The sequence below is a fragment of the Petromyzon marinus genome, chromosome 58 (genome assembly GCF_048934315.1).
Source record: "Petromyzon marinus isolate PM22_M1 ecotype Great Lakes invasive population chromosome 58, UKy_Petmar_22M1.pri1.0, whole genome shotgun sequence".
Classification (NCBI taxonomy): Eukaryota; Metazoa; Chordata; class Hyperoartia; order Petromyzontiformes; family Petromyzontidae; genus Petromyzon; species Petromyzon marinus.
This window is the reverse complement of record NC_133724.1, coordinates 6,345,196-6,369,401: the sequence shown is the minus strand read 5'-3', so window position 1 is coordinate 6,369,401 and position 24,206 is coordinate 6,345,196. Positions and strand designations below refer to the sequence as shown.

The 24,206-nt window shown below is 50.3% G+C and overlaps 1 protein-coding gene and 1 long non-coding RNA gene across 5 annotated transcripts in view; both read right to left on the bottom strand.

Annotated features, from left to right (window-relative positions):
• Window positions 1-13,870, bottom strand: part of LOC103091824 (protein kinase C alpha type) — a 285,955-nt gene extending 272,085 nt beyond the window's left edge. For 2 of the 3 annotated variants that reach the window (XM_032976052.2, XM_076052886.1), the window contains exon 1: window positions 12,378-13,870. In XM_032976052.2, coding sequence (XP_032831943.1) covers window positions 12,378-12,535 — 158 coding nt within the window. In that variant the 5' untranslated portion in view covers window positions 12,536-13,870. The remainder of the gene's footprint in view (window positions 1-12,377) is intronic. The other variant, XM_032976051.2, reaches the window with a different exon arrangement.
• A 1,382-nt stretch (window positions 13,871-15,252) lies between these two features.
• LOC142905739 (uncharacterized) overlaps window positions 15,253-24,206 on the bottom strand; it is a 30,984-nt gene continuing 22,030 nt past the window's right edge. The window contains exons 2-4 of one of the 2 annotated variants that reach the window (XR_012929767.1): window positions 23,154-23,271; window positions 19,702-19,766; window positions 15,253-17,497 (exon numbers count right to left, since the gene is read on the bottom strand). This is a non-coding gene — a long non-coding RNA (uncharacterized LOC142905739). The remainder of the gene's footprint in view (window positions 17,498-19,701; window positions 19,767-23,153; window positions 23,272-24,206) is intronic. The other variant, XR_012929768.1, reaches the window with a different exon arrangement.

Here is a 24,206-nt window from a genome sequence, read left to right as displayed (position 1 = left end):
TTGGTAAAATGCCAATTAGTGGGTGTGATAACGTTTTTGGTTTCTCTTCGGACGGCGAAATGTTAACTACCTCGCCGGGTGTACAGGACAGTCGTGGGTTTCGATCCCGATCCTGACGACGCCTGCTGTAAATTTGGAGTCTGTGTGTCTCTCCGTTTCTCTCTCATCATCATCACGGTGGCTATGAGATGTTAACTACTTCGCCTGGTGTGCAGGAAGTCGTGGGTTCCATCCCGACCCCGTCGCCTGCTGCTGTATACGTGGAGTCTGCGTGTCTTTCTCTCTCTCTCTCATCATCATCACGGTGGCTAGGAGATGTTACCTACCTCGCCGGGTGTACAGGACAGTCGTGGGTTTCGATCCCGATCCTGACGACGCCTGCTGTAAATTTGGAGTCTGCGTGTCTTTCTCTCTCTCATGATAATCACGGTGGCTAGGAGATGTTACCTACCTCGCCGGGTATACAGGAGGTCGTGGGTTCCATCCCGACCCCGACGCCTGCTGCTGTATATTTGGAGTTTGCGTGTCTCTCTCTCTCATCATCATCACGGTGGCTAGGAGATGTTAACTACCTCGCCGGGTATACAGGAGGTCGTGGGTTCCATCCCGACCCTGACGCCTGGTGTCTACGTGGAGTTTGCGTGTCTCTCTCTCTCCGTCCCCGTGGTCGAGAATCGATGTCACGCCTTCATTGAGTGTTTAGCCGCCGCTATCAATTCCCACGCGATGATGACGATGATGACGATGATCCACGTCCATTGGGCTTATCACATGTGACCTAAAGCTTTCGTGACTGCAGGAATTCATTTTTTTTTGGGGGGGGGGGGGGGGGTCACGTGGAACGAATTTCTTCTCGGTTTTTTTTAAACAAAAAAAAAACGACGTTTCGATCGGTTTTTTGTTTGTTTGTTTGCGCAAGCAAATCGTCAACCCCGATGCGACGTTCGTTTTTGTCCTCGGCGACTTCACCGAAAGACCCAATGAATATCGCGAGAACCGTAGCCGCGCCTACGGCCACACCTTAACCCCGACATCCCGGTCAGTGGAAGAGGCGCGTCCCCCCCTTTGCGTGCCGGACGAGCAAATTCCTCGCCGCCGCAGCTGCTCCAAGGCCGGGTGCGTCAGACGGGAGCAAGACGAACCGCCGGCGACGCGCTGACGATTCACTTGACGCTTCGCGCGATCTCTAACCCATCCCTAAGTCAAGAGGCCCAAAAAAAATAATCGAATTTCTGGCCACTCCCCTCCCCCCCCCAAACCTTATTTCCTATTTAAGCTGCTGTTCATCCCTCTCTCTCGCTCTCTCTCTCTCCTTGCCTCTCTGCCAGTCTTTCCTACTGACCGTGTACCTCGTATTTTCACTCTGTCTGTGCTGGTTTTTTTCGCAATACAGAAGTTGAACACGAAATTTAACACTCTTCTGAAATTCGTGGTCCGCCAGGAAGTGTCTAACTGTGTTGTTGGCCTGACTGGTTGTGCTTCACGTAATGTTTTTTGGGGTTTGTTGAATTCTCGTCTCTCATCTTTATTGTTGTATCTACCTCCGTGATTTGTTCTTGACACCTGACGAAGATCGCTTGCGTTGTGATCGAAACGTCGTGATTGTTCTTTGTTTTAATATAATTTTAGTGTATTTCTACATGCGTGACTTTACCGAAAAAACCAATGAGTAATTTTATGCAGTCACGAAAGCTTTAATACTTTATTATCACACTTCTACGGGGAAGTTACCGTTGTAAAATTACGTGTAAGATGTGCCCTTTTTTGAGCTGCCGTTTTGTATTTACAAGAGGTGGTCCTTTTTTGAGCTGCCGTTTTGTATGTGTAAGATGTTGCGTGTTTGAGCTGCCGCTCTCGCTCTGGCCCCTCCCCCCCTCCAACCTTATTTACTATTTAAGCTTCTGTTCATCCCTCTGACCCCCTCCCCTCTCTCTCTCTCTGCCTCCCTGTCCGTCTTTCCTCCCTCCTTACCTCTAGGTGGACTTGTATATGTATTTCTACTGACCGTGTACCTCGTTTTTTTCATTCTATCTATGCTGGTATGTGCAATACAAAGGTTGAACACGAAATGTAACACTCTTCTGAAATTCGTGGTCCGCCAGGAAGTGTTAAACTGTGTTGTTGGCCTGACTGGATGTGCTTCACATAATGTTTTTTCAGGTTTGTTGAATTCTCGTCTCTCATCTTTTTGTTGTATTTACCTCCGTGATTTGTTCTTGACACCTGACGAAGATCGCTTGCGTTGTGATCGAAACGTCGTGATTGTTTTTATATTTTAATATAATTTTACTGTATATTTCTACATACGTGACTTTACCGAAAAAAAAAAACCAATGAGTAAGAATCGAATTCATCTTCTTTGGTTCTTTCGGTAAAGTCACGTAGAATGAGAATAAAATAATAAATTGATAAAATAAAATAACGCAATAATATTCTCAATTTATTATTTTATTCTCATTCTACGTGGTGACTTTACCGAAAGAACCAAAGAAGATGAATCATTGCAGTCACGAAAGCTTTAAATCGAAAAGAATCGAATTGTTTATTGCCGCCTGCTTTCTTTCGGTAAAGTCACGTAGGGAGAAGAGAAAAACAAAATAAAATAATAAAATAAAAGATACGCACGCCGTTTCGGTCGCGACACAGGTGTCCGTCTTCAGGTGAGAAAAAAAATGTACCTGCGCCGTTGTGGCTTTATATAGGCACGGGGGGGGTCGGGGAAAGGGGGGCGGGGGAGGGGGGGAGGACTAATTGTAAATGTATATATTTTTGTTGTTGTTCTTAAGCGCAAAATATTATTTGCTCGCTTAAAAAAAAGAAAGTAGCAAAACGACGGACGTCTTAAATCGATCGAAATTATTGATACGCCTTTTGGCGTCTTCTGGTCCAACACCAGTGGAGACTAGGCTCTAAGAAAAGCCGTCTCGGCTGTGGACCAATCAAATTCAAGGACAGTGCAAATATTATTATCAGAGTTGTCTCTTTTGTTTGCATTTTGACTGCTTGTGTTGTGGTTATTGCAAACATGATGCCTTGAATAAAGGTGTCAGTTTGTGTGCCAGTTAAAAGCGTAAAACCTATTCCTATAAAAAAAAAACTATCTTCTTTGGTTCTTTCGGTTAAAGTCACCACGTAGAATGATGATAAAATAATGAATTAATAAAATAAAATAACACGATTAAATTCTCACGACGTTTCGGGCCGCACCACAAGCGGGCTTCTTAGTCGTCCCCACGGGTCTGTCCCCTTTCACCTGATGAAGGCCGCTTGTGTTGTGGCCGAAACGTCGCGAGAATTTTATTGTATTATTTTATTATTTTACTATTTTACTCCCAGTCTATGTGGTGGTGACTTTGCCGAATAGAACCAAAGAAGACGAATCCTTGCGGTCACGAAAGCTTTAAGTCGAAACAGAACAACTAACTCCAGGAACCACAATGCACTGTGGCGAACGAAACTACGATGCGGCGGGGGGGGGGGGGAGGGGAGGGGGGCGGCCGCCGATTCCTCAACGATCAACGGCACGGAGCCCCTTAGAGGAGGGGGCCGCGCTCGCAAGCGCGGCCCCCTCGGCCGCAGGTCGCCAGGGCCCCCCCCCACGGCACGTGGGACAGGACGTTAGACACTCATCCAGCAGTGGAGTGATCACGTGGGACACGGCGTTAGACACTCGTCCAGCAGTGGAGTGACCACGTGGGGCACGGCGTTAGACACTCATCCAGCAGTGGAGTGACCACGTGGGACACGGCGTTAGACACTCATCCAGCAGTGGAGTGACCACGTGGGACACGGCGTTAGACACTCATCCAGCAGTGGAGTGACCACGTGGGGCACGGCGTTAGACACTCATCCAGCAGTGGAGTGATCACGTGGGACACGGCGTTAGACACTCATCCAGCAGTGGAGTGATCACGTGGGACACGGCGTTAGACACTCATCCAGCAGTGGAGTGACCACGTGGGGCACGGCGTTAGACACTCATCCAGCAGTGGAGTGACCACGTGGGGCACGGCGTTAGACACTCGTCCAGCAGTGGAGTGATCACGTGGGGCACGGCGTTAGACACTCATCCAGCAGTGGAGTGACCACGTGGGACACGGCGTTAGACACTCATCCAGCAGTGGAGTGACCACGTGGGACACGGCGTTAGACACTCGTCCAGCAGTGGAGTGACCACGTGGGACAGGGCGTTAGACACTCGTCCAGCAGTGGAGTGATCACGTGGGGCACGGCGTTAGACACTCATCCAGCAGTGGAGTGACCACGTGGGGCACGGCGTTAGACACTCATCCAGCAGTGGAGTGACCACGTGGGACACGGCGTTAGACACTCATCCAGCAGTGGAGTGACCACGTGGGGCACGGCGTTAGACACTCATCCAGCAGTGGAGTGACCACGTGGGGCACGGCGTTAGACACTCGTCCAGCAGTGGAGTGACCACGTGGGACACGGCGTTAGACACTCGTCCAGCAGTGGAGTGACCACGTGGGACACGGCGTTAGACACTCATCCAGCAGTGGAGTGACCACGTGGGGCACGGCGTTAGACACTCGTCCAGCAGTGGAGTGACCACGTGGGGCACGGCGTTAGACACTCATCCAGCAGTGGAGTGACCACGTGGGGCACGGCGTTAGACACTCGTCCAGCAGTGGAGTGACCACGTGGGACACGGCGTTAGACACTCGTCCAGCAGTGGAGTGACCACGTGGGACAGGGCGTTAGACACTCGTCCAGCAGTGGAGTGACCACGTGGGGCACGGCGTTAGACACTCGTCCAGCAGTGGAGTGACCACGTGGGACACGGCGTTAGACACTCATCCAGCAGTGGAGTGATCACGTGGGGCACGGCGTTAGACACTCGTCCAGCAGTGGAGTGATCACGTGGGACACGGCGTTAGACACTCGTCCAGCAGTGGAGTGACCACGTGGGACACGGCGTTAGACACTCGTCCAGCAGTGGAGTGACCACGTGGGGCACGGCGTTAGACACTCATCCAGCAGTGGAGTGACCACGTGGGGCACGGCGTTAGACACTCATCCAGCAGTGGAGTGACCACGTGGGACACGGCGTTAGACACTCATCCAGCAGTGGAGTGACCACGTGGGACACGGCGTTAGACACTCATCCAGCAGTGGAGTGACCACGTGGGACACGGCGTTAGACACTCGTCCAGCAGTGGAGTGACCACGTGGGACACGGCGTTAGACACTCGTCCAGCAGTGGAGTGACCACGTGGGACACGGCGTTAGACACTCATCCAGCAGTGGAGTGACCACGTGGGACACGGCGTTAGACACTCATCCAGCAGTGGAGTGACCACGTGGGGCACGGCGTTAGACACTCATCCAGCAGTGGAGTGATCACGTGGGGCACGGCGTTAGACACTCGTCCAGCAGTGGAGTGACCACGTGGGACACGGCGTTAGACACTCGTCCAGCAGTGGAGTGATCACGTGGGACACGGCGTTAGACACTCATCCAGCAGTGGAGTGACCACGTGGGACACGGCGTTAGACACTCATCCAGCAGTGGAGTGACCACGTGGGACACGGCGTTAGACACTCGTCCAGCAGTGGAGTGACCACGTGGGGCACGGCGTTAGACACTCATCCAGCAGTGGAGTGACCACGTGGGACACGGCGTTAGACACTCATCCAGCAGTGGAGTGACCACGTGGGACAGGACGTTAGACACTCGTCCAGCAGTGGAGTGATCACGTGGGACACGGCGTTAGACACTCATCCAGCAGTGGAGTGATCACGTGGGACACGGCGTTAGACACTCGTCCAGCAGTGGAGTGATCACGTGGGACACGGTGTTAGACACTCATCCAGCAGTGGAGTGACCACGTGGGACAGGACGTTAGACACTCATCCAGCAGTGGAGTGATCACGTGGGGCACGGCGTTAGACACTCATCCAGCAGTGGAGTGACCACGTGGGGCACGGCGTTAGACACTCGTCCAGCAGTGGAGTGACCACGTGGGACACGGCGTTAGACACTCATCCAGCAGTGGAGTGACCACGTGGGGCACGGCGTTAGACACTCATCCAGCAGTGGAGTGACCACGTGGGACACGGCGTTAGACACTCATCCAGCAGTGGAGTGACCACGTGGGGCACGGCGTTAGACACTCATCCAGCAGTGGAGTGATCACGTGGGACACGGCGTTAGACACTCATCCAGCAGTGGAGTGACCACGTGGGACACGGCGTTAGACACTCATCCAGCAGTGGAGTGACCACGTGGGGCACGGCGTTAGACACTCGTCCAGCAGTGGAGTGATCACGTGGGGCACGGCGTTAGACACTCATCCAGCAGTGGAGTGACCACGTGGGGCACGGCGTTAGACACTCGTCCAGCAGTGGAGTGACCACGTGGGACACGGCGTTAGACACTCGTCCAGCAGTGGAGTGATCACGTGGGACACGGCGTTAGACACTCATCCAGCAGTGGAGTGACCACGTGGGACACGGCGTTAGACACTCATCCAGCAGTGGAGTGACCACGTGGGACACGGCGTTAGACACTCATCCAGCAGTGGAGTGACCACGTGGGACACGGCGTTAGACACTCATCCAGCAGTGGAGTGACCACGTGGGACACGGCGTTAGACACTCATCCAGCAGTGGAGTGACCACGTGGGACACGGCGTTAGACACTCATCCAGCAGTGGAGTGACCACGTGGGGCACGGCGTTAGACACTCGTCCAGCAGTGGAGTGATCACGTGGGGCACGGCGTTAGACACTCATCCAGCAGTGGAGTGACCACGTGGGGCACGGCGTTAGACACTCGTCCAGCAGTGGAGTGACCACGTGGGACACGGCGTTAGACACTCGTCCAGCAGTGGAGTGATCACGTGGGGCACGGCGTTAGACACTCGTCCAGCAGTGGAGTGACCACGTGGGACACGGCGTTAGACACTCGTCCAGCAGTGGAGTGACCACGTGGGACACGGCGTTAGACACTCATCCAGCTGCTGCTGTGCTCACCGCCTGCCGACTTTGCTGGCGAAGGATCCCTTGCATGTTGGGCTACCTCCTTCATTGAGTGGGTAGGTGGGGGGGGGGGGTGGGTGGGAGGTGAGTGGGTAGGTGAGGGGGGTGGGAGGTGGGTAGGTGGGGGGGTGGGTAGGTAGGTGGGGGGGTGGGTGGGTAGGTGAGGGGGTGGGTAGGTGAGGGGGTAGGTGGGAGGTGGGGGGGTGGGTGGTGGGTGGGTAGGTGGGGGTGTGGGTAGGTGTGGGAGTGGGTAGATGGGTGGGTGGTGGAGTAGGTGGGTGGGTAGGTGGGGGGGGGGGTGGGTAGGTGGTGGGGTGGGTAGGTGGGTGGGTAGGTGAGGGGGTGGGGGAGTGGGTAGGTGGGGGAATGGGTAGGTGGGGTGTGGGTAGGTGGGGGTGTGGGTAGGTGGGGGTGTGGATAGGTGGGTGAGTGGCTAGGTGGGTAGATGGGTGAAGTCGGTAGGTGTGGGAGTGGGTAGGTGGGTGGGTGGTGGAGTTGGTGGGTGGGTAGGTGGGTAGGTGGGTGGGTGGTGGAGTGGGTAGGTGGGGGGGGGGGTAGTGGGCTATAAGGACACACTTCAACAAGTAGCAAATCGATACTCGCACTTAGCCGGAGCGGACGAGCGATTATTCGCAGTGAGCCGGACTATTAAGAGGCGACTTACGGCATCAACCGCAAAGACCCCGGGGTCTTGCGGATGTCTCTGTGTGCCGGGCGCGCGTCATCGTCGGGAGCGGTGGCGCAGCGGTTAGCGCCGCGCCGCGAACCCGGCGAGCCGAGTTCGATTACCCGCCCGCGGCCAACACCGGCTGACGATTGTCTGAACCGGTCCTGGGCCTCCCCTCGGTCGGCTCGGCCCGGTGCGGTGCGTTAAAAACATCGCCGCCGCCACGGGGTGGGTGGGTGGGGGGGGCGGTCCGGGGAGACAAAGGCGGCCGGGCGTGGTTGCTGGCCACCCCCCCCACCCCCACTCGTGCTCCATGCACTTGCCCCCTACAGTCCGTCAAGGCCGCAGGGGTTGGGACTCGAGGCGGGGAGCGTTGGTCCCGGCGGCTCTGAGCCTACGCTCGATGATCCCAGCCGGGGGTCCCCGAGCGCTCCTGCCCCTAGCTCGAGCGCCCGGTGCGGCGCACGTTCGCGAACAACGTCGCCGCCGGGGAGACAAAGGCGGCCGGGCGTGCTCGGCCGCCCAATCCCCGCAACCGCTCGCGCTGCCCAAGTGGCGGCCCATCGCAGGGTGCCGCTAGCCAACGAGGACTCTTACAGGCTGGGCGGCGGAGAGTGGCGTGGAGGGGGGGGGGGGATCCATTGGCTTCTATTCCAGGTGCACCTAGCCTGGCGCAAGCGCCGTCGTGAATTCGTCTCGCCTGGTCAAGCCGCGGTGGTGGGAGGGGTGGGAGGGGAGGGGGGGGAGCAGCTACCCCCACGGAACTCGGCGGCCGATGTGAAATAAAAAAAATAATAACGACGATTCCATCTGTAGAGCGGGCGCTCCTTCGAGGATCTCGAAGCGCTGCAAAGCACAGCAGCAGCGATAGCTAGCCACCCCGCACGACCAACAAACACAGGTGGCACAAAGCCGCCTGGGAAGAATCACCAGCAGCATTGCAGTGGTGGTGGGTGGTGGTGGTGGATGGGGAGAGAGACAAAGGCGGTCCCGGGGGGGTGGATGGAGGTGCTTGGCCAACAAATCCTCACACCCCATGATGGAGGTTTTTATGGGGTGAGATGGCGTGAGTATAAATGCGTCGTTAAACCCGCCACCACCCGGACAGCCGGACACAAATCTGTGGCTGTCGCCGGATGATTCTGGAGCTGTTGTTGTTGTTATTGCTGGTGAAAGGTCACGGCACTCGAATTGTAAATGTTGAAGTAGGTTTACTCTCCAACACACAACCAGTTCGTACTGAACTAGTATACAACACTACGCACTACACACTACTATACACTACTCTATACACTACACTACACACTACACTACACACTATAAACTACTATACACTACACTAAGATTGTAAATGTTGTAGTGGGTTTACTCTCCAACACACCAGCGGTGTGTGCTCCACTAGTAACTAATCGGCACGTTCTGTTTACGTGACAAACCCCCTGACTAATTGGGCTGTGTGGTCGTGTGGTGGCGGGTTTAACGACACAATATTTACATTATTGGTGGCGAAAGCCCTGCTGCTGCTGCTGCTACTACTACGGTGTTAAGTTGTCAACCACGTCACCAGAGTCCGGTCGAGGCGTCCCGACAAGGGGCAGAGGAGACGCGGCAAACCCTTACTCGGCGCTCGAAGTCAATAAACACGAACGGCAATTCCCTCCAACGTCCCCCGCCCCAAGATATGTCCGGCTTCAAAAAAGTTAAATAGATAAATGCGGAATGAAGGTTGTGGAGGGGGGGGGTTTATGGAGCGGGGTGGGGTTGGTTGGGTTGGTTAATGGGGTGGAGGTCAGATTTCGAGATGGTGGTAAACGCAGATGTTGTGTCGCTAGACCCGCAATCACCCGGCCCGGGCCAGATTTAGTCAGAACGTAAGTCCGATTAAAGTTCACGGGTTCGGCGCTTTGACCGCTTGCGCGTCGGAGCGTAAAAATCAACGACGACATTTAACAATTCGAGTGTCCGATGAAGCTGGTTGTTTGTTGTTTGTTGTTGTTGTTGCAGCACCACAACAACCACAACCAGCTTTATCAGGCGACTCGCACGGAATTGTGCATAAATCCTCATCATGGCCATCATCCTCGTCATCATACTTCCTGCCGGCCGGGTCGCTCTCTTTAAAATAAAATCGTGTTTCGTTTTTTGCCTTTTCGCGTAAGAAGAGACCGGGAGAACGCGGAGGAGTGTTCGCTTTGGGGCTTCCGGTAAAAGTCACGTCGATAGGTTGCAATTACATTTTGATTCAAAGCTTTCGTGACTGCAGGGATTCATATTCTTGGTTCTTTCGGTAAAGTCACCACGTAGAAGGGAAACAATTAAAAAATATATATATAGAACAATAAAATTATCACGACGACGTTTCGACTGCAACACAAGCAATCATCATCAGGTGTGAAAACCACACCTGATTTTCTTGCTGTGGTTTTCACACCTGATGATGATTGCTTGTGTTGCAGTCGAAACGTCGTGAGAATTTTATTGTTTTATTTTTTTATTGTTTCCCTTCTACGTGACTTTACCGAAAGAACCAAGAATATAACAGTGGTGTAACGTCACGTAGAAGGGAAATTGTTTTATATTTGTATTATTTTATTGTTTCCCTTCTACGTGACTTTACCGAAAGAACCAAGAATATAACAGTGGTGTAAAGTCACGTAGAAGGGAAATTGTTTTATATTTGTATTATTTTATTGTTTCCCTTCTACGTGACTTTACGGAAAGAACCAAGAATATAACAGTGGTGTAAAGTCACGTAGAAGGGAAATTGTTTTATATTTGTATTATTTTATTGTTTCCCTTCTACGTGGCTTTACCGAAAGAACCAAGAATATAACAGTGGTGTAAAGTCACGTAGAAGGGAAATTGTTTTTATATTTTTATTATTTTATTGTTTCCCTGCTACGTGACTAGAGAAAGCACCAAGAATATCGGTTGAAATTAATGAAAATTTAGTGAACAAAAAAAAAACTTACGACGTGTTTCGATCACAACACAAGCGATCGTCGTCATCCTGATAACGATCGCTCGTGTTGCGATCGAAGCCCATCTACTGTGAATTTTTACCAAAAGACCCATAAAATCACGAATTCCTGCAGTCACGAAAAGCTTCGAGTTCAAGGAGTCGCCGCCGCTAGAGGATTTCTCTCTCCAACTCTGTGACTGTCGCCTGCTGCTGCTGATGCTCGTTGTTGTTGTTGTTGTTGATCACCGGACGGGTAGGTCCAAATGTAAACGTGTTTTGTTTACGTGACAAACCACCTTTTTGTTTTACTAACCGGCATCGGCGCTCGGATGGCGGTGCGTGGGTTTTACGAAGCAACGTTTTAAAATGTACGCGACCTCACCCCATCTTCGTCACCATCCCCCCTCCTCTCTGTTACAGGCGCCGGTGATGCAGGCGACGGCGAGAGGGATTTTCGTAAGACGCAAACGCGCCCCAAACACAAACCCCAAGCGAACACCAAAGAAAGCTTCTCACGGTTCAGAAAACGGGAAGATTTCTAGCCAGTATCAAAATTTAACAATAGGTGTGGGTTGTTGGTGTTGTTGTTACCCTTTCTGGCGAATTAAAACGGTCGTGTTAAGGACGTTAAAACACCAAACAGATTTTTTTTTTGTCAAGGAATCCTGACACTGCATTAACAGCACAGAGTACTTATAATGAACAAGCGAAACACAAACACCGCAATATCAGGGAAATTTTCTCTCGGGGTGTGCCAGGATCAACATATGACACTATGTTTGTCCCTTTCCGGCGATTAATTCACTTAGAAAGCTGTCCCCTGTGAGGACCAATCAGTTTCCAAGACAATGCCTATATATTTATGATATTATCAGAGCATGTTTGTTTTGATGTTTTGAATGCAATTTCATCGCAAGCACCGCGCGTGTTTAATGATTCTGTTTGTCGTTTTAACATCTTATAAGGCAATTGTTTTCATGCCACGAAGGGTAAAAACCCACCCTATCAAATCTTGACTTAGAGCTTTCGTGACTGCAGGAATTCATATTCGTTGGGTCTTGCGGTCAAGTCACGTAGATAGGTTCTTTGAACAATATATAATATATATTTGAACAGAATACAACCACCCTATTGTTACAAAATCAGAATGGTTATGCTGCGGGAGAAATCCGATGAGCTATAAAGCTCTTTGGTTGTGTGTTTTCTCCCCCCCCCACACACGTGTCCATTGGGGGGGGAGGGGGGGGTCATAACAGCACAACAAACGATGCAAACAACAACAAAAACCCCACGACAGCAGCGAGAAGTTCTAGAGGGAAGGTAAAACCCCCCAAAATCTCGCTTGAACATGATAATTTGTTACATCCATTTTTGTGTTGATGGGTGGAGGTGGGTGGCTGGCTGGGTGGGCGAGTGGCTGTATGGCTGAGTGGTTGGGTGCGTAAGTGGCTGGGTGGCTGGGTGCGTGAGTGGCTGGGTAGGTGAGTGGCTGGGTAGGATGAGTGGCTGGGTGAGTGGCTGGGTGGGTGAGTGGCTGGGTGGGTGAGTGGCTGGGTGAGTGGCTGGGTGAGTGGCTAGGTGAGTGGCTGGGTGGGTGGGTGAGTGGCTGGGTGGGTGGGTGAGTGGCTGGGTGGGTGGGTGAGTGGCTGGGTGGGTGGGTGAGTGGCTGGGTGAGTGGCTGGGTGAGTGGCTGGGTGAGTGGCTGGGTGAGTGGCTGGGTGAGTGGCTGGGTGCTGTGGCTCGCTCACCAGATGAAATCGGTGCAGTGGCTGCAGAAGGTGGGCTGCTTGAAGAACCTGGCGATGAACTTGTGGTTTTTCACCTCGTGGACGTTCTTCTGCTTCAGGGCTCCCTTGCGCGCGAAGCGATTTGGATTTTCAAAGAATTCGTCCATGGTATCAGCCATGATGATGGCGATGGTGGGGTTGGTTGTTTGGTGGTGGTGGTGATGGTGCTGGTGGTGCTCTTCTCGTTCGGCGCTTCTTGCTGTGTTAAGCTGCGCCTGAACGCCCGTGGCTTTCCGTGTGTGCGTTCAGGTGGCTCGACTCGCAGAGCTCTGCCCGACCAGGCTGTTAAAAAGGGCGAGAATGGGCAAGTCTCTCTGTCTTTGTGGCGGTTTTTTAAATATATATATTTTTTTAGACAGCTCGATAGCTAGGCGCTGTGTGTGTGTGTCTCTCTCTGTGTCTCTCTGTCTATCTCTCTCTCTCTGTGTGTCACTGTGTGTCGCTCTCTATGTGGCTGATTCGATTATCGCCACAAACCCTCCCACCACTCCCGCAAATGCTTCGAGCTCTCTCTCTCTCTCGTCCGACGTTCCGCGACGTGTTCCTTACCACGCCGAAGCGTGCTCAACACGGAAGCTTGGAGCGAGAGCGGCAAAGTCCGGCGTTCTGGCGTGGCTGTTGTAAAGCGGCACGGTGTACAAAGTGTGGTGGTGGTGGTGGCGTGTGGAGCGGTGATATAAGCGACCACACACACGCAAAGCAAATGTACCAATGAACCTGCCTCCCTCTCTCTCCCCCACCCCCCGGCCTCTCAATCTCTTTAACTGCGGCAGGCAAAAAAAAAGAGATCGTCCAACCACCACAGGGAAAAACAAAATAGTGCTCTGGCGTGTCGAGTTGTCTCGCCGTGTTTCCCCTCTCTCTCTCTTGCTCTGTGGCTCAATCTCTGTCTCTCTGTGGCTCGATCTCTGTCTCTCTGTGGCTCAATCTCTGTCTCTCTGTGGCTCGATCTGTCTCTCTGTGGCTCAATCTCTGTCTCTCTGTGGCTCGATCTCTGTCTCTCTGTGGCTCGATCTGTCTCTCTGTGGCTCAATCTCTGTCTCTCTGTGGCTCAATCTCTGTCTCTCTGTGGCTCGTTCTGTCTCTCGATCTCTCGATCTCTGTCTCTCGATCTCTCTCTCTGTCTCTCGATCTCTCTCTCTGTGGCTCGTTCTGTCTCTCGATCTCTCTCTCTGTCTCTCTATCTCTCGCTCTCTCTCTGTGGCTCGCTCTGTCTGCCTCTCGATCTCTCTCGATCTCGCACACTCCCCTTTCCCCCTCCGTTGCGTGGCAAAGGCGCGCTGCTAAAACCTATCTGGGCGTCAAGACTAAGGGAAGAGAAACCCCCTCGCTGATTCTCCAGCGATGGTGAGAGAGAGAGGGGGGGGGGTGTGGATGGATGGTGGCCCAACCCAACAAACCTCAACACACCACCACTACCACTACCACAACAACCACCACCGAAGCAACAACCCACCCACCCGTCCGTCCACCCACCACCACCACCACCAACTACCCACCACCTCGAGTTTCCCGCACGGCGATTCGCTGCAATGAGCGAGCGAGGAGGAGGAGGAGCCACTGCGCGCAACGGCTGAGAACGCGCAGAGGACGCGTGGAGGGAGGGCGATGGAGGATGCAGGAGGAGCGATTTTTTTGTTCTTTTGCCTTGGCCAATGCGGTGGTGGGAGGAAGGGGAAGTTCGTGGTGGGTGGGTGGTAGTTGACGTGGGGAGGAGAGGCGTGTTCGTGGTGTTGGTGGGTGGGGGTGTTGGGTGGGTGGGGGTGGTGGGTGGGTGGGAGTTGACGTCGGGAGGAGGGGCGTGTTCGTGGTGTTGGTGGGTGGGGTTGGTGGGTGGGTGGGAGTTGACGTCGGGAGGAGGGGCGTGTTCGTGGTGTTGGTGGGTGGGGGTGTTGGGTGGGTGGGGGTGGTGGGTGGGTGGGAGTTGACGTCGGGAGGAGGGGCGTGTTCGTGGTGTTGGTGGGTGGGGGTGTTGGTGGGTGGGGTTGGTGGGTGGGAGTTGACGTCGGGAGGAGGGGCGTGTTAGTGGTGTTGGTGGGTGGGGTTGGTGGGTGGGTGGGAGTTGACGTCGGGAGGAGGGGCGTGTTCGTGGTGTTGGTGGGTGGGGGTGTTGGTGGGTGGGGTTGGTGGGTGGGTGGGAGTTGACGTGGGGAGGAGGGGCGTGTTCGTGGTGTTGGTGGGTGGGGGTGGTGTTGGTGGGTGGTTTGGGTGGGAGTTGACGTGGGGAGGAGGGGCGTGTTAGCGATGGTGGTGGGTGGGTGGTGGTGATGTGGTTGTTAGTTGACGTGGGAGGTGTAGGAGCAGGAGCAACATGTGTGTGTGGGGTGTGTGGGGGGTTAATACTCATAGCTAGGGAGAATGCGGACCCTGTGGTGAAGGGGAGTCGGTGGAGCGCGGTGTGGGGAGGATGCGGTGACGGTGTGCGAGTGATACCGGTGGGAGTTCACGTGTGGAGGAGGAGGAGGAGCAGGAGGGAGGGATGGCAATGGGGGGTGTGTGGTGGTGGTGGTGGTGCTCATGCCGAGACGAGAACGCGCACGTGGCCTAAGCGAGGGCTACGGTGTGCATCGCGTTGAACGACGACTGCGTTCGGCTGAGACAAGCCAACGTCTGATGTCGGCATCAAAATACGTGAACACAAATCGTCGTCGTTCATTCTAATAATGATCGGCCGGGATCTATCCACTGCTGGACCGAAGCCAATAATAACGAGCGCTGGGAACGGTCGGTTTAAAAATAAAATTTAAAAAAAACAACGGAAGACATTTTACCACGTGATGAGTTTGTGTTTAGATTTGTAGTGATTTTTGATCGAGGAGCGGACAAAATACACGTGAACATTCGCAGAGTTTATTGTGCATATTGTCTCCCCAGAGGCACCAGTTGCCGTAAAGATACATTCATTAGACTCTCAACATACGGACTATAAGACGCACGACTCCCCATCACCCCCCCCTCGCCCGCTCTCGCTGTCAGAGAGTACATCTTATAATCCAGTAGGCACGTGTCACTGTGTGTGTGTGTTGGCGTGGTGTTTGTGGGGAGCGGTGACACAGCGGTTGGCGCTGCGCAGCGCTGCAAACCCGGCGACCCGGGTTTGATTTCTGATCTCGGCCAACACCGGTGACGATTATCTGGGCCTCCCCTAGGTCTACTCGGCCTCAAATGAGTATCTGATATGGTGCGTAAAAAAAAAAACATCGCCACTAGGGAGACAAAGGCGACCGGGCGTGGTTCTGGCCACCCACCCCCTCGTGTTCCGTTCCGGCCTTCACAGGTGCTCGCTAACAGCACTTGCCCCTACAGTCTGTTACAGGCTATATGGGTTGTCTTTGTCTTTGCGTGAACAGTTCTGTGTACTGTTATTGACACCGGGGATACGTTTCTGGGGTGCCTCTTACTTTCCGGTGCGTCTTATAGCCTGGAGAATAACGCTTTGTAAATCACAAACATGAACATTCAAGCACAGATGACTACTAAAATAGAGCTGCACAAGGACTCCTCTACTTACGAACGAGTTAGGTTCCGTTAGGTTCCAGAGGGTCTGTTCGTAAGTCGATTTGTCCAACTTTACTACAAATGTTGTACAGCATGTACACTAAACACGCTTTAAAAGTTGTATAATCTCCTGTCGATGCCACTGATTCTTCACGTTCTGCAAATGTAGATACCACTGGTTCTTCACGTTCTGCAGATGTAAATGCCACTGGTTCTTGACGTTTTGCAGATCTAGATGCCACTGGTTCTTCACGTTCTGCAGATGTAGATGCCACAGGTTCTTCACGTTCTGCAGATGTAGATGCCACTGGTTCTTCACGTTCTGCAGATGTAGATGCCACTGGTTCTTCACGTTCTGCAGATGTAGATGCCACTGGTTCTTCACGTTCTGCAGATGTAGATGCCACTGGTTCTTCACGTTCTGCAGATGTAGATGACACTGGTTCTTCACGTTCTGCAGATGTAGATGCCACTGGTTCTTCACGTTCTCCAGATGTAGATGCCACTGGTTATTCACGTTCTCCAGATGTAGATGCTACTGGTTATTCACGTTCTGCAGATGTAGATGCCACTGGTTATTCACGTTCTGCAGATGTAGATGACACTAGTTCTTCACGTTCTCCAGATGTAGATGCCACTGGTTCTTCACATTCTGCAGATGTAGATTCCACTGGTTCTTCACGTTCTGTAGATGTAGATGCCACTGGCTCTTCACGTTCTTCAGATGTAGATGCCACTGGTTCTTCACGTTCTGTAGATGTCACTGGTTCTTCACGTTCTGTAGATGTAGATGTCACTGGTTCTTCACGTTCTGCAGATGTAGATGCCACTGGTTCTTCACATTGTGCAGATGTAGATGCCACTGGTTCTTCACGTTCTGCAGATGTAGATGCCACGCTCTCTTCATGTTCTGCAGATGTAGAGGCCACTGGTTCTTCACGTTCTGTAGATGTAGATGCCACTGGTTATTCACGTTCTGCAGATGTAGATGACACTAGTTCTTCACGTTCTCCAGATGTAGATGCCACTGGTTCTTCACATTCTGCAGATGTAGATTCCACTGGTTCTTCACGTTCTGTAGATGTAGATGCCACTGGCTCTTCACGTTCTTCAGATGTAGATGCCACTGGTTCTTCACGTTCTGTAGATGTAGATGTCACTGGTTCTTCACGTTCTGTAGATGTAGATGTCACTGGTTCTTCACGTTCTGCAGATGTAGATGCCACTGGTTCTTCACATTGTGCAGATGTAGATGCCACTGGTTCTTCACGTTCTGCAGATGTAGATGCCACGCTCTCTTCATGTTCTGCAGATATAGAGGCCACTGGTTCTTCACGTTCTGTAGATGTAGATGCCACTGGTTCTTCACGTTCTGCAGATGTAGATGCCACTGGTTCTTCACATTCTGCAGATGTAGATGCCACTGGCTCTTCATGTTCTGCAGATGTAGATGCCACTGGCTCTTCATGTTCTGCAGATGTAGATGCCACTGGTTTTTCATGTGGCATCTTCATGACATACGGACAGGTTTGTTCGTATCTCCGAAAGTTCGCGAGTCGAATGTTTAGAAGTGGAGGGAGCACCTGTGGAATGAATATTATTGAAAACACGCACAAGAAGAAGACGACAAAAATCAACAACAATCAAGTTCACGAAAATCCAATTCCAGTAAGTGCTATGAAGAAGGCCCATTACCGGAAACGTCGCATATATTATCTATTTAGTTCGTATTGACGGATGCATGATTTATCATGGAGAGCGGCGAAATGCGTCTTTAATGGGCTATTAGGCTTGTTTATTTATCGCTAGACTACGCCTGTAATTGACGGATTATTTGTGTCTACAGAACTCTTTTAACTTCCATTGTAAGGGTGGGACACCTATTGGCAGAATCCTGAATTGCAAATATGTATTATAACCAGTACAGGATATTTATAAAAAAATACTCAACACGTTTGGCAATAACAATCCACCCATGGATTCACACAGAGACCCATAGACTGACACAGAGACCCACAGACTCACACAGAGACCCATAGACTCACACAGATACCCATAGACTAACACAGAGACCCACAGACTCACAGAGATACTCATAGACTTACACAGATACCCATAGACTTACACAGAGACCCATCGACTCACAGAAATCCATACCATCACACAGAGACCCAGATGGCCTTACACATAGATCCATTCACTCACACAGAGATCGATGGACTCACACAGACTCACACAGAGACCCATAGACTGACACAGAGACGCATAGACTCACACAGAGACCTATAGACTCACACAGACTCACAGAGAGACTCATAGACTTACTCAGAGACCCATAGACTTACACAGAGACCCAGATGGCCTTACGCAGATACCCATTAACCTAAACAGAGATCCATGGACTCACACAGACTCACACAGAGAACCATAGACTTACACAGAGAGCCATAGACTCACACAGAGATGCTTGAAATAGATTCACACAGAGACCCATAGACTTGCACAGAGACCCTTAGACTCACACAGAGACCAATATATTTGTAAATATACTCATAGATTCACACATAAACCCATAGATTCATAACACAGGGACCCATATGCTCGCACACGAAGACCCACACACGCACATATGGAGCCAGACACTCACGCACAGAGACCCACAGCTACCTGATGTGTGTTTCATACCAATTATTTGGCGATGCTGCTGGTTACACGAGCGTTAACAAAAACAACATCTCAACACGTGCCAATAACGGCGTGGACTTTAAAAGAACAAGAATAATAATGACATATATAACAGACGACGTTTCTGGGAATGGCCCTTCTTCACAGCCCTTGGGCTTGTGCACCACTGGCATCGCCTTATAATGAATAATATTGTAACGCGATGGAGACAGCGGTGACTCGTGAGATATGCAGTAAGCAGGCTAAGCAAAGAGCGAGGCAGTGTGGGTAGCATCCGGAAGGGATCCAGCAGCATCTCCACTGCCTTGTGAGACGATGGTGATGAGATGATGCTGCTACGCAGTTTCACAGCTGTCGACCCCTTCAATCCAGACATTATTGATCACGCCGTGCCCCTTATAAATCTCAACATTCATCCTGCAAAGTCCCATCACAAGGGAGAAACACAATATCTTTTTTTTTTGCCCGTATTGAAACGGCTGTACTCACTGGACCTGAAGACTGTCTGAGCGTGGTTGTTGTTTCGCTAAATTCTCCTGTTTGATTAGTACTAGGTGCCTCGGTGAATGTATATGCTCTAACTTTAACATAGCTATTTCTGTGACCAGTTACAAGCTAATCACTCAGCTATTTCAATGCTAAATTCGATGCTAATTCCTTTGTCAAGGGGTACCTCTGCGGATGTGTATACTTTAACTTCGCTATTTCAATGAGCCATTTCAATGCTAAATTATATGCTAATTCCTTTGTCAAGTCGCTTGGTGTTTTTCTTCTCACACAGCTTAAAGGTCGCGATCTAAGCGTGACTTCTTCCACTCCAGCGCTGTCCTACCAGACAGTCTCGTCCCTTCACCTGATGAAGGCCGCTTGTGTTGTGGCCAAAACGTCGTGATTTTTTTGTTATTTTATTTTCACCTACGTGACTTTACCCAATAGAACCAAAGAGTAATACGGCATAAACCGTATGGGTTTTATACGGTATGGCAGAGTTGTGTAGTGTATAGGAATGTTGCGTTTTTGGTAGTGTATAGTGTAGTGTATAGTATTGAAGTGCATAGTAGTGGTATATAGCATACGTGTCAACCCCTTATCAGTGCCCTACCTTATCACAGACCAAGTCAGACCTTGTTGATCACCCTGTGCCTCTTTTAAATCTCAACGTTCATCCTACAAAGCCCAATCACAAGGGAGAAACAGAAATATACAAAAGTTTAGTTTTCGTCCGTATTGGAACGGCTGTACGTCGTGTGGACGTGAAAACGAATTTTCACTGCACAAGATTACGGCGTAAACCATATGGGTTGATAGCAATGCAGTTCCGTTCACTCAATCGCGCTATATCCAATTAGCACCCGCGATAAATATAAATACATATATAAAACGTGTTCCCTAAATACAGTCATCGCGTTATATATCGAATTCGAGGCATGAAAGCAACACGCCGCTCCCGGAGAAGCGACTGAAGTTCAACGTTTTGTTTTTGAGGACAGAGGGGTTTTCCTCTTTTTTTTCTGGCAATAAAACTGAAACCTTTTTTTTACGAGGATTCATGTTTACTGTATTAACCACAATACCTGCAGTCAAAATGCAAACAAAAAAACATACTATGATAATATGTGGCATTGTCCTTGAAATTGATTGGTTCCTTGGTGTCCCTTGGTGTGGACCAATCGGTTTCAAGGACAATGCATCATATTATCATAGTGTGTTTTTTGTTTGCATTTTGACTGCAGGTATTGTGGTTCATGCAGTAACACGAATCCTTGTAAAAAAAGGTTTCAGTTTTGTTGCCAGAAAAAAGGGAAAAAAACTATTATTATATTTTGGTACTGGCAAAGGAGGTCTAATGATGTAGTTTCGTTCGGTCTGTTAATTGGCGGTGAATTAAAGCACGATGTTTTGTATTGTTGGTTCTTTCGGCAAAGTCACGTAGATAGAAAATAAAAAATAAAATAAAAATACAATTAAAAATAAATTACAAAACATTTTTTTAAATAAAATACATATTTTTTTTTTCTATCGACGTGACTTTCACGAAAGAACCAAGCATATGAATTCCTGCAATCACGAAAGTTTTGAAGTCACGATCTTTTGCTTTAATGAAGCGTGCCTATAGCGCCACCCACTGACTGAGCGGGCAAACCGCAACGATTGGTCAATCAGCCAACCCCACACCCACCCCTTCCAATTCAGAATATTACTCGTAGTAGGAAACGTAGTGGACTGGAAGCCCAACCGGGATTCATTAACAGGAGGCAGGGGATTAATTGTGTATGTCTGTGGATGTCTGTCCACGTGTAAACGGACACCCGGATAAAATGGGAGGGGTGGGAGCTGGGTGGAGAGGGGAGGGTGGGGAGGGGCTGGGTGGGGAGGGTGGGGAGGGGCTGGGTGGGGAGGGTGGGGCTGGGTGGGGAGGGGCTGGTCACTCCGTGGTGCCCTTATAAAACTCAAAGTTTTGGTACTGTCTCTCTCTCATCATCATCACGGTGGCTAGGAGATGTTAACTACCTCGCCTGGTACACAGCAGGTCGTAAGTTCGATACCGACCCTGACACCTGCTGCTGTATATGTGGAGTTGGCGATGTCTCTCTCTCTCTCCCTCGCCGTGGTCGTGTGGATTTTTTTCGCCAGGTTCTCCGTTTATAATGAATCAACATCACGCGTTTACAGAGTTATTTGGCCGCTTTATATTTCCACTTGATGAGCCACTTCATTGGGCGAGCATTTGCGATACCCAGGTGATCGCTTCTGAGACAGAGCTTCGTAAGCTCAGTTGGCCTTAACCGGGTAAAATAATAATAATACAAACAGTTTTAGTTTAATGCTGCAAATTAAGGATGTGATTCGGACAGTCATTCCAACTCTACTCACAAACTAAAAAAAATTATATCTATGCATACACCTAGAACACTTTTAATAAAATAATAAGAATATGTAATCATAATAAAACCTTGCACCATAGCACGTCGGCATCGCATATCAGGAAGGCCCTTGCTATAGCATATCAGAAGGGCCATTGCCCGAAACGTCGTCTGTTTTACACTTCTCATTCTAAGGCCACACACACGCACACGCCGTGCTGCTATTGACAATGGACATGTTGAGTATGCCATTGTTGTTGTTGTTGTCGTTGTTGTTGTTGATGTTCGCATACCACTGCCAACGTAGCAGCGGCAGTAGCAGCGGCAAACGATGGACTTAAGTATTCGATCTTCATTCGAAGCTTTCGTGACTGCAGGACGCCTGTGTTGCGCCCGAAACGTCGTGATTTATCTTATGTTATACCTACTACGTGACTTTACCGAAAGAACCAAAGATTAACGTTTAGGGTAACGTTTAGACGTTGTTCGCCGCTCGATCGTCTGGTCCGGACGCAGCGGCATCAGCGGCGGCATCATCAGCGGCATCAGCAGCAGCATCATCAGCGGCATCACCAGCATCATCAGCAGCATCAGCATCAGCAGCGGTGGTGGAGGTGGTGGCAGAGAGTTTACGATGTTTGCCGTCGATGGCTCGGAATGGGTGCGAATCTGGTGGCCGCATAGGCCATGCTCGCTCCTGATTCCGTTGATGGATGATGATGGATGGATGGATGATGGATGGATGATGTTGTTGTCGTTGTTCTAAGTACCGGATGATCCTTGTATCAAAAGTAGCTACTACATACGGCTACGGGCCCCCGCACTTTCAAGGGCCCCGCGCTAAACGCTTTCAAGCTCTCAATTCCGTTTCAGTGATTCTGCAACTTGCTCTATCACTATAGTACTATACCGCCCTTCAACTTGGACGAACGACCGGGTGTTTAAGGTTAGCGATTCGTCATATTATCTGGCTTCATACCAAACGCAACAATACAATTACTTTACTGTTCAAGTGAAAAAAAAATGTGTGTTTTAATATTGACGTGTTTTTTTATTATTAAATTATGTCCCCTTTATAACATAAGCTACAGGTCCCGCACTAGCTTCATCCGGCGCAGCGTGTTGTTATGTTTCCTCGAGTTGACACTCTTGGTAAAGTTACGTAGGTAGAAAATAAAAATAAAATAATACGATAATTTAAATAAAGTTATTAAAAAAATCAACCACGATGTTTCAATCGCAACGCAAGCGGTCCTTCATCAGGCGTGGTTTTAAAAAAAAAAAAACTATTTCAATAAATATTCTTAGTTTTTTCGGTAAAGTCACGTTGAAGAGAAACAACAAAATAACAAAATATATATAAAACAATAAAAAAATTCTCACGACGTTTCGACCATAACTCAAACGGTCATCATCAATAAAAAATTCTCACGACGTTTCGACCATAACTCACACCTGATGATGACCGTTTGAGTTATGGTCGAAACGTCGTGAGAATTTTTTATTGTTTTATATATATTTTTATTATTTTGTTGTTTCTCTTCAACGTGACTTTACCGAAAAAACTAAGAATATGAATTACTGCAGTCACGAAAGCTTTAAATCAATATTTCAATAAATGTTTAAAAATTTGTATTTTCATTTTTTTTCTCTCGACGTGAACTTTTTTCCCCCCCACCCCCCGACAGACCCAAGGACACGAATTCCTGCAGCCACGAATCGTTGCTGCGATCGCGCATTCGCCGGCTTGAGCCTCCCTCCGACGTCGAGTGCAGCGCTCGAGACAACCACGAGAGGTCGCAGCAGCGCTGCGAGTAGAAGGACAACATTCCAAGCGCGCACGTCACACCCCGTGAGCGCAAACGGGTGGCGGCAGATTCAGATATTTCACTACGACGATGATGATGATGATTGTGTTGTTGTTGTTGTTGCTGCTGCTGTGCGGTGAGTTTGGTCACGCTACATCGATTTGCACGGTTGGCTATGTACGGTGCGAAGGATGTTTAACAGCAGGCGTCAGGGGTCGGGATCGAACCCACGACCTCCTGCACACCAGGCGAGGTAGTTAACATCTCCTAGCCACCGTGATGATGATGATGATGATGCGAGAGAGAGACGCAAACTCAAAATATAGAGCAGGCGTCAGGGTCGGGATAGAACCCACGACCTCATGCATACCAGGCGAGGTAGTTAACATCTCCTAGCCACCGTGATGATAATGATTATGAAAGAGAGACACGCAATCTCATAATATACAGCAGGCGTCAGGGTCGGGATCAAACCTACGACTCTTGCATACCAGGCGAGGGGATACATCACGTAGATTCAATGTCTGGATTCACAAAGACGGAGGAGGATGGGGAGATGGCATCATCATCACAGCAGCGATGATTCACCACTCCCGCTCCTCCGGACGCAATCATCTGGCTCATGCGCCAGCTTGGATATAAAACTACAGACTCACACACAGAACAGTAGACTCACATAGAGACCCACATACTCACACACAGACCAGTAGACTCACATAGAGACCCACATACTCACACATAGAGAACCACAGACTCACACACAGAACAGTAGACTCACATAGAGACCCACATACTCACACACAGAGAACCACAGACTCACACACAGAACAGTAGACTCCCACAGAGACCCATAGACTCACACACAGAGACCGACAGACTCACACAGAGAACAGTAGACTCACATAGAGACCCACATACTCACACACAGAGACCCA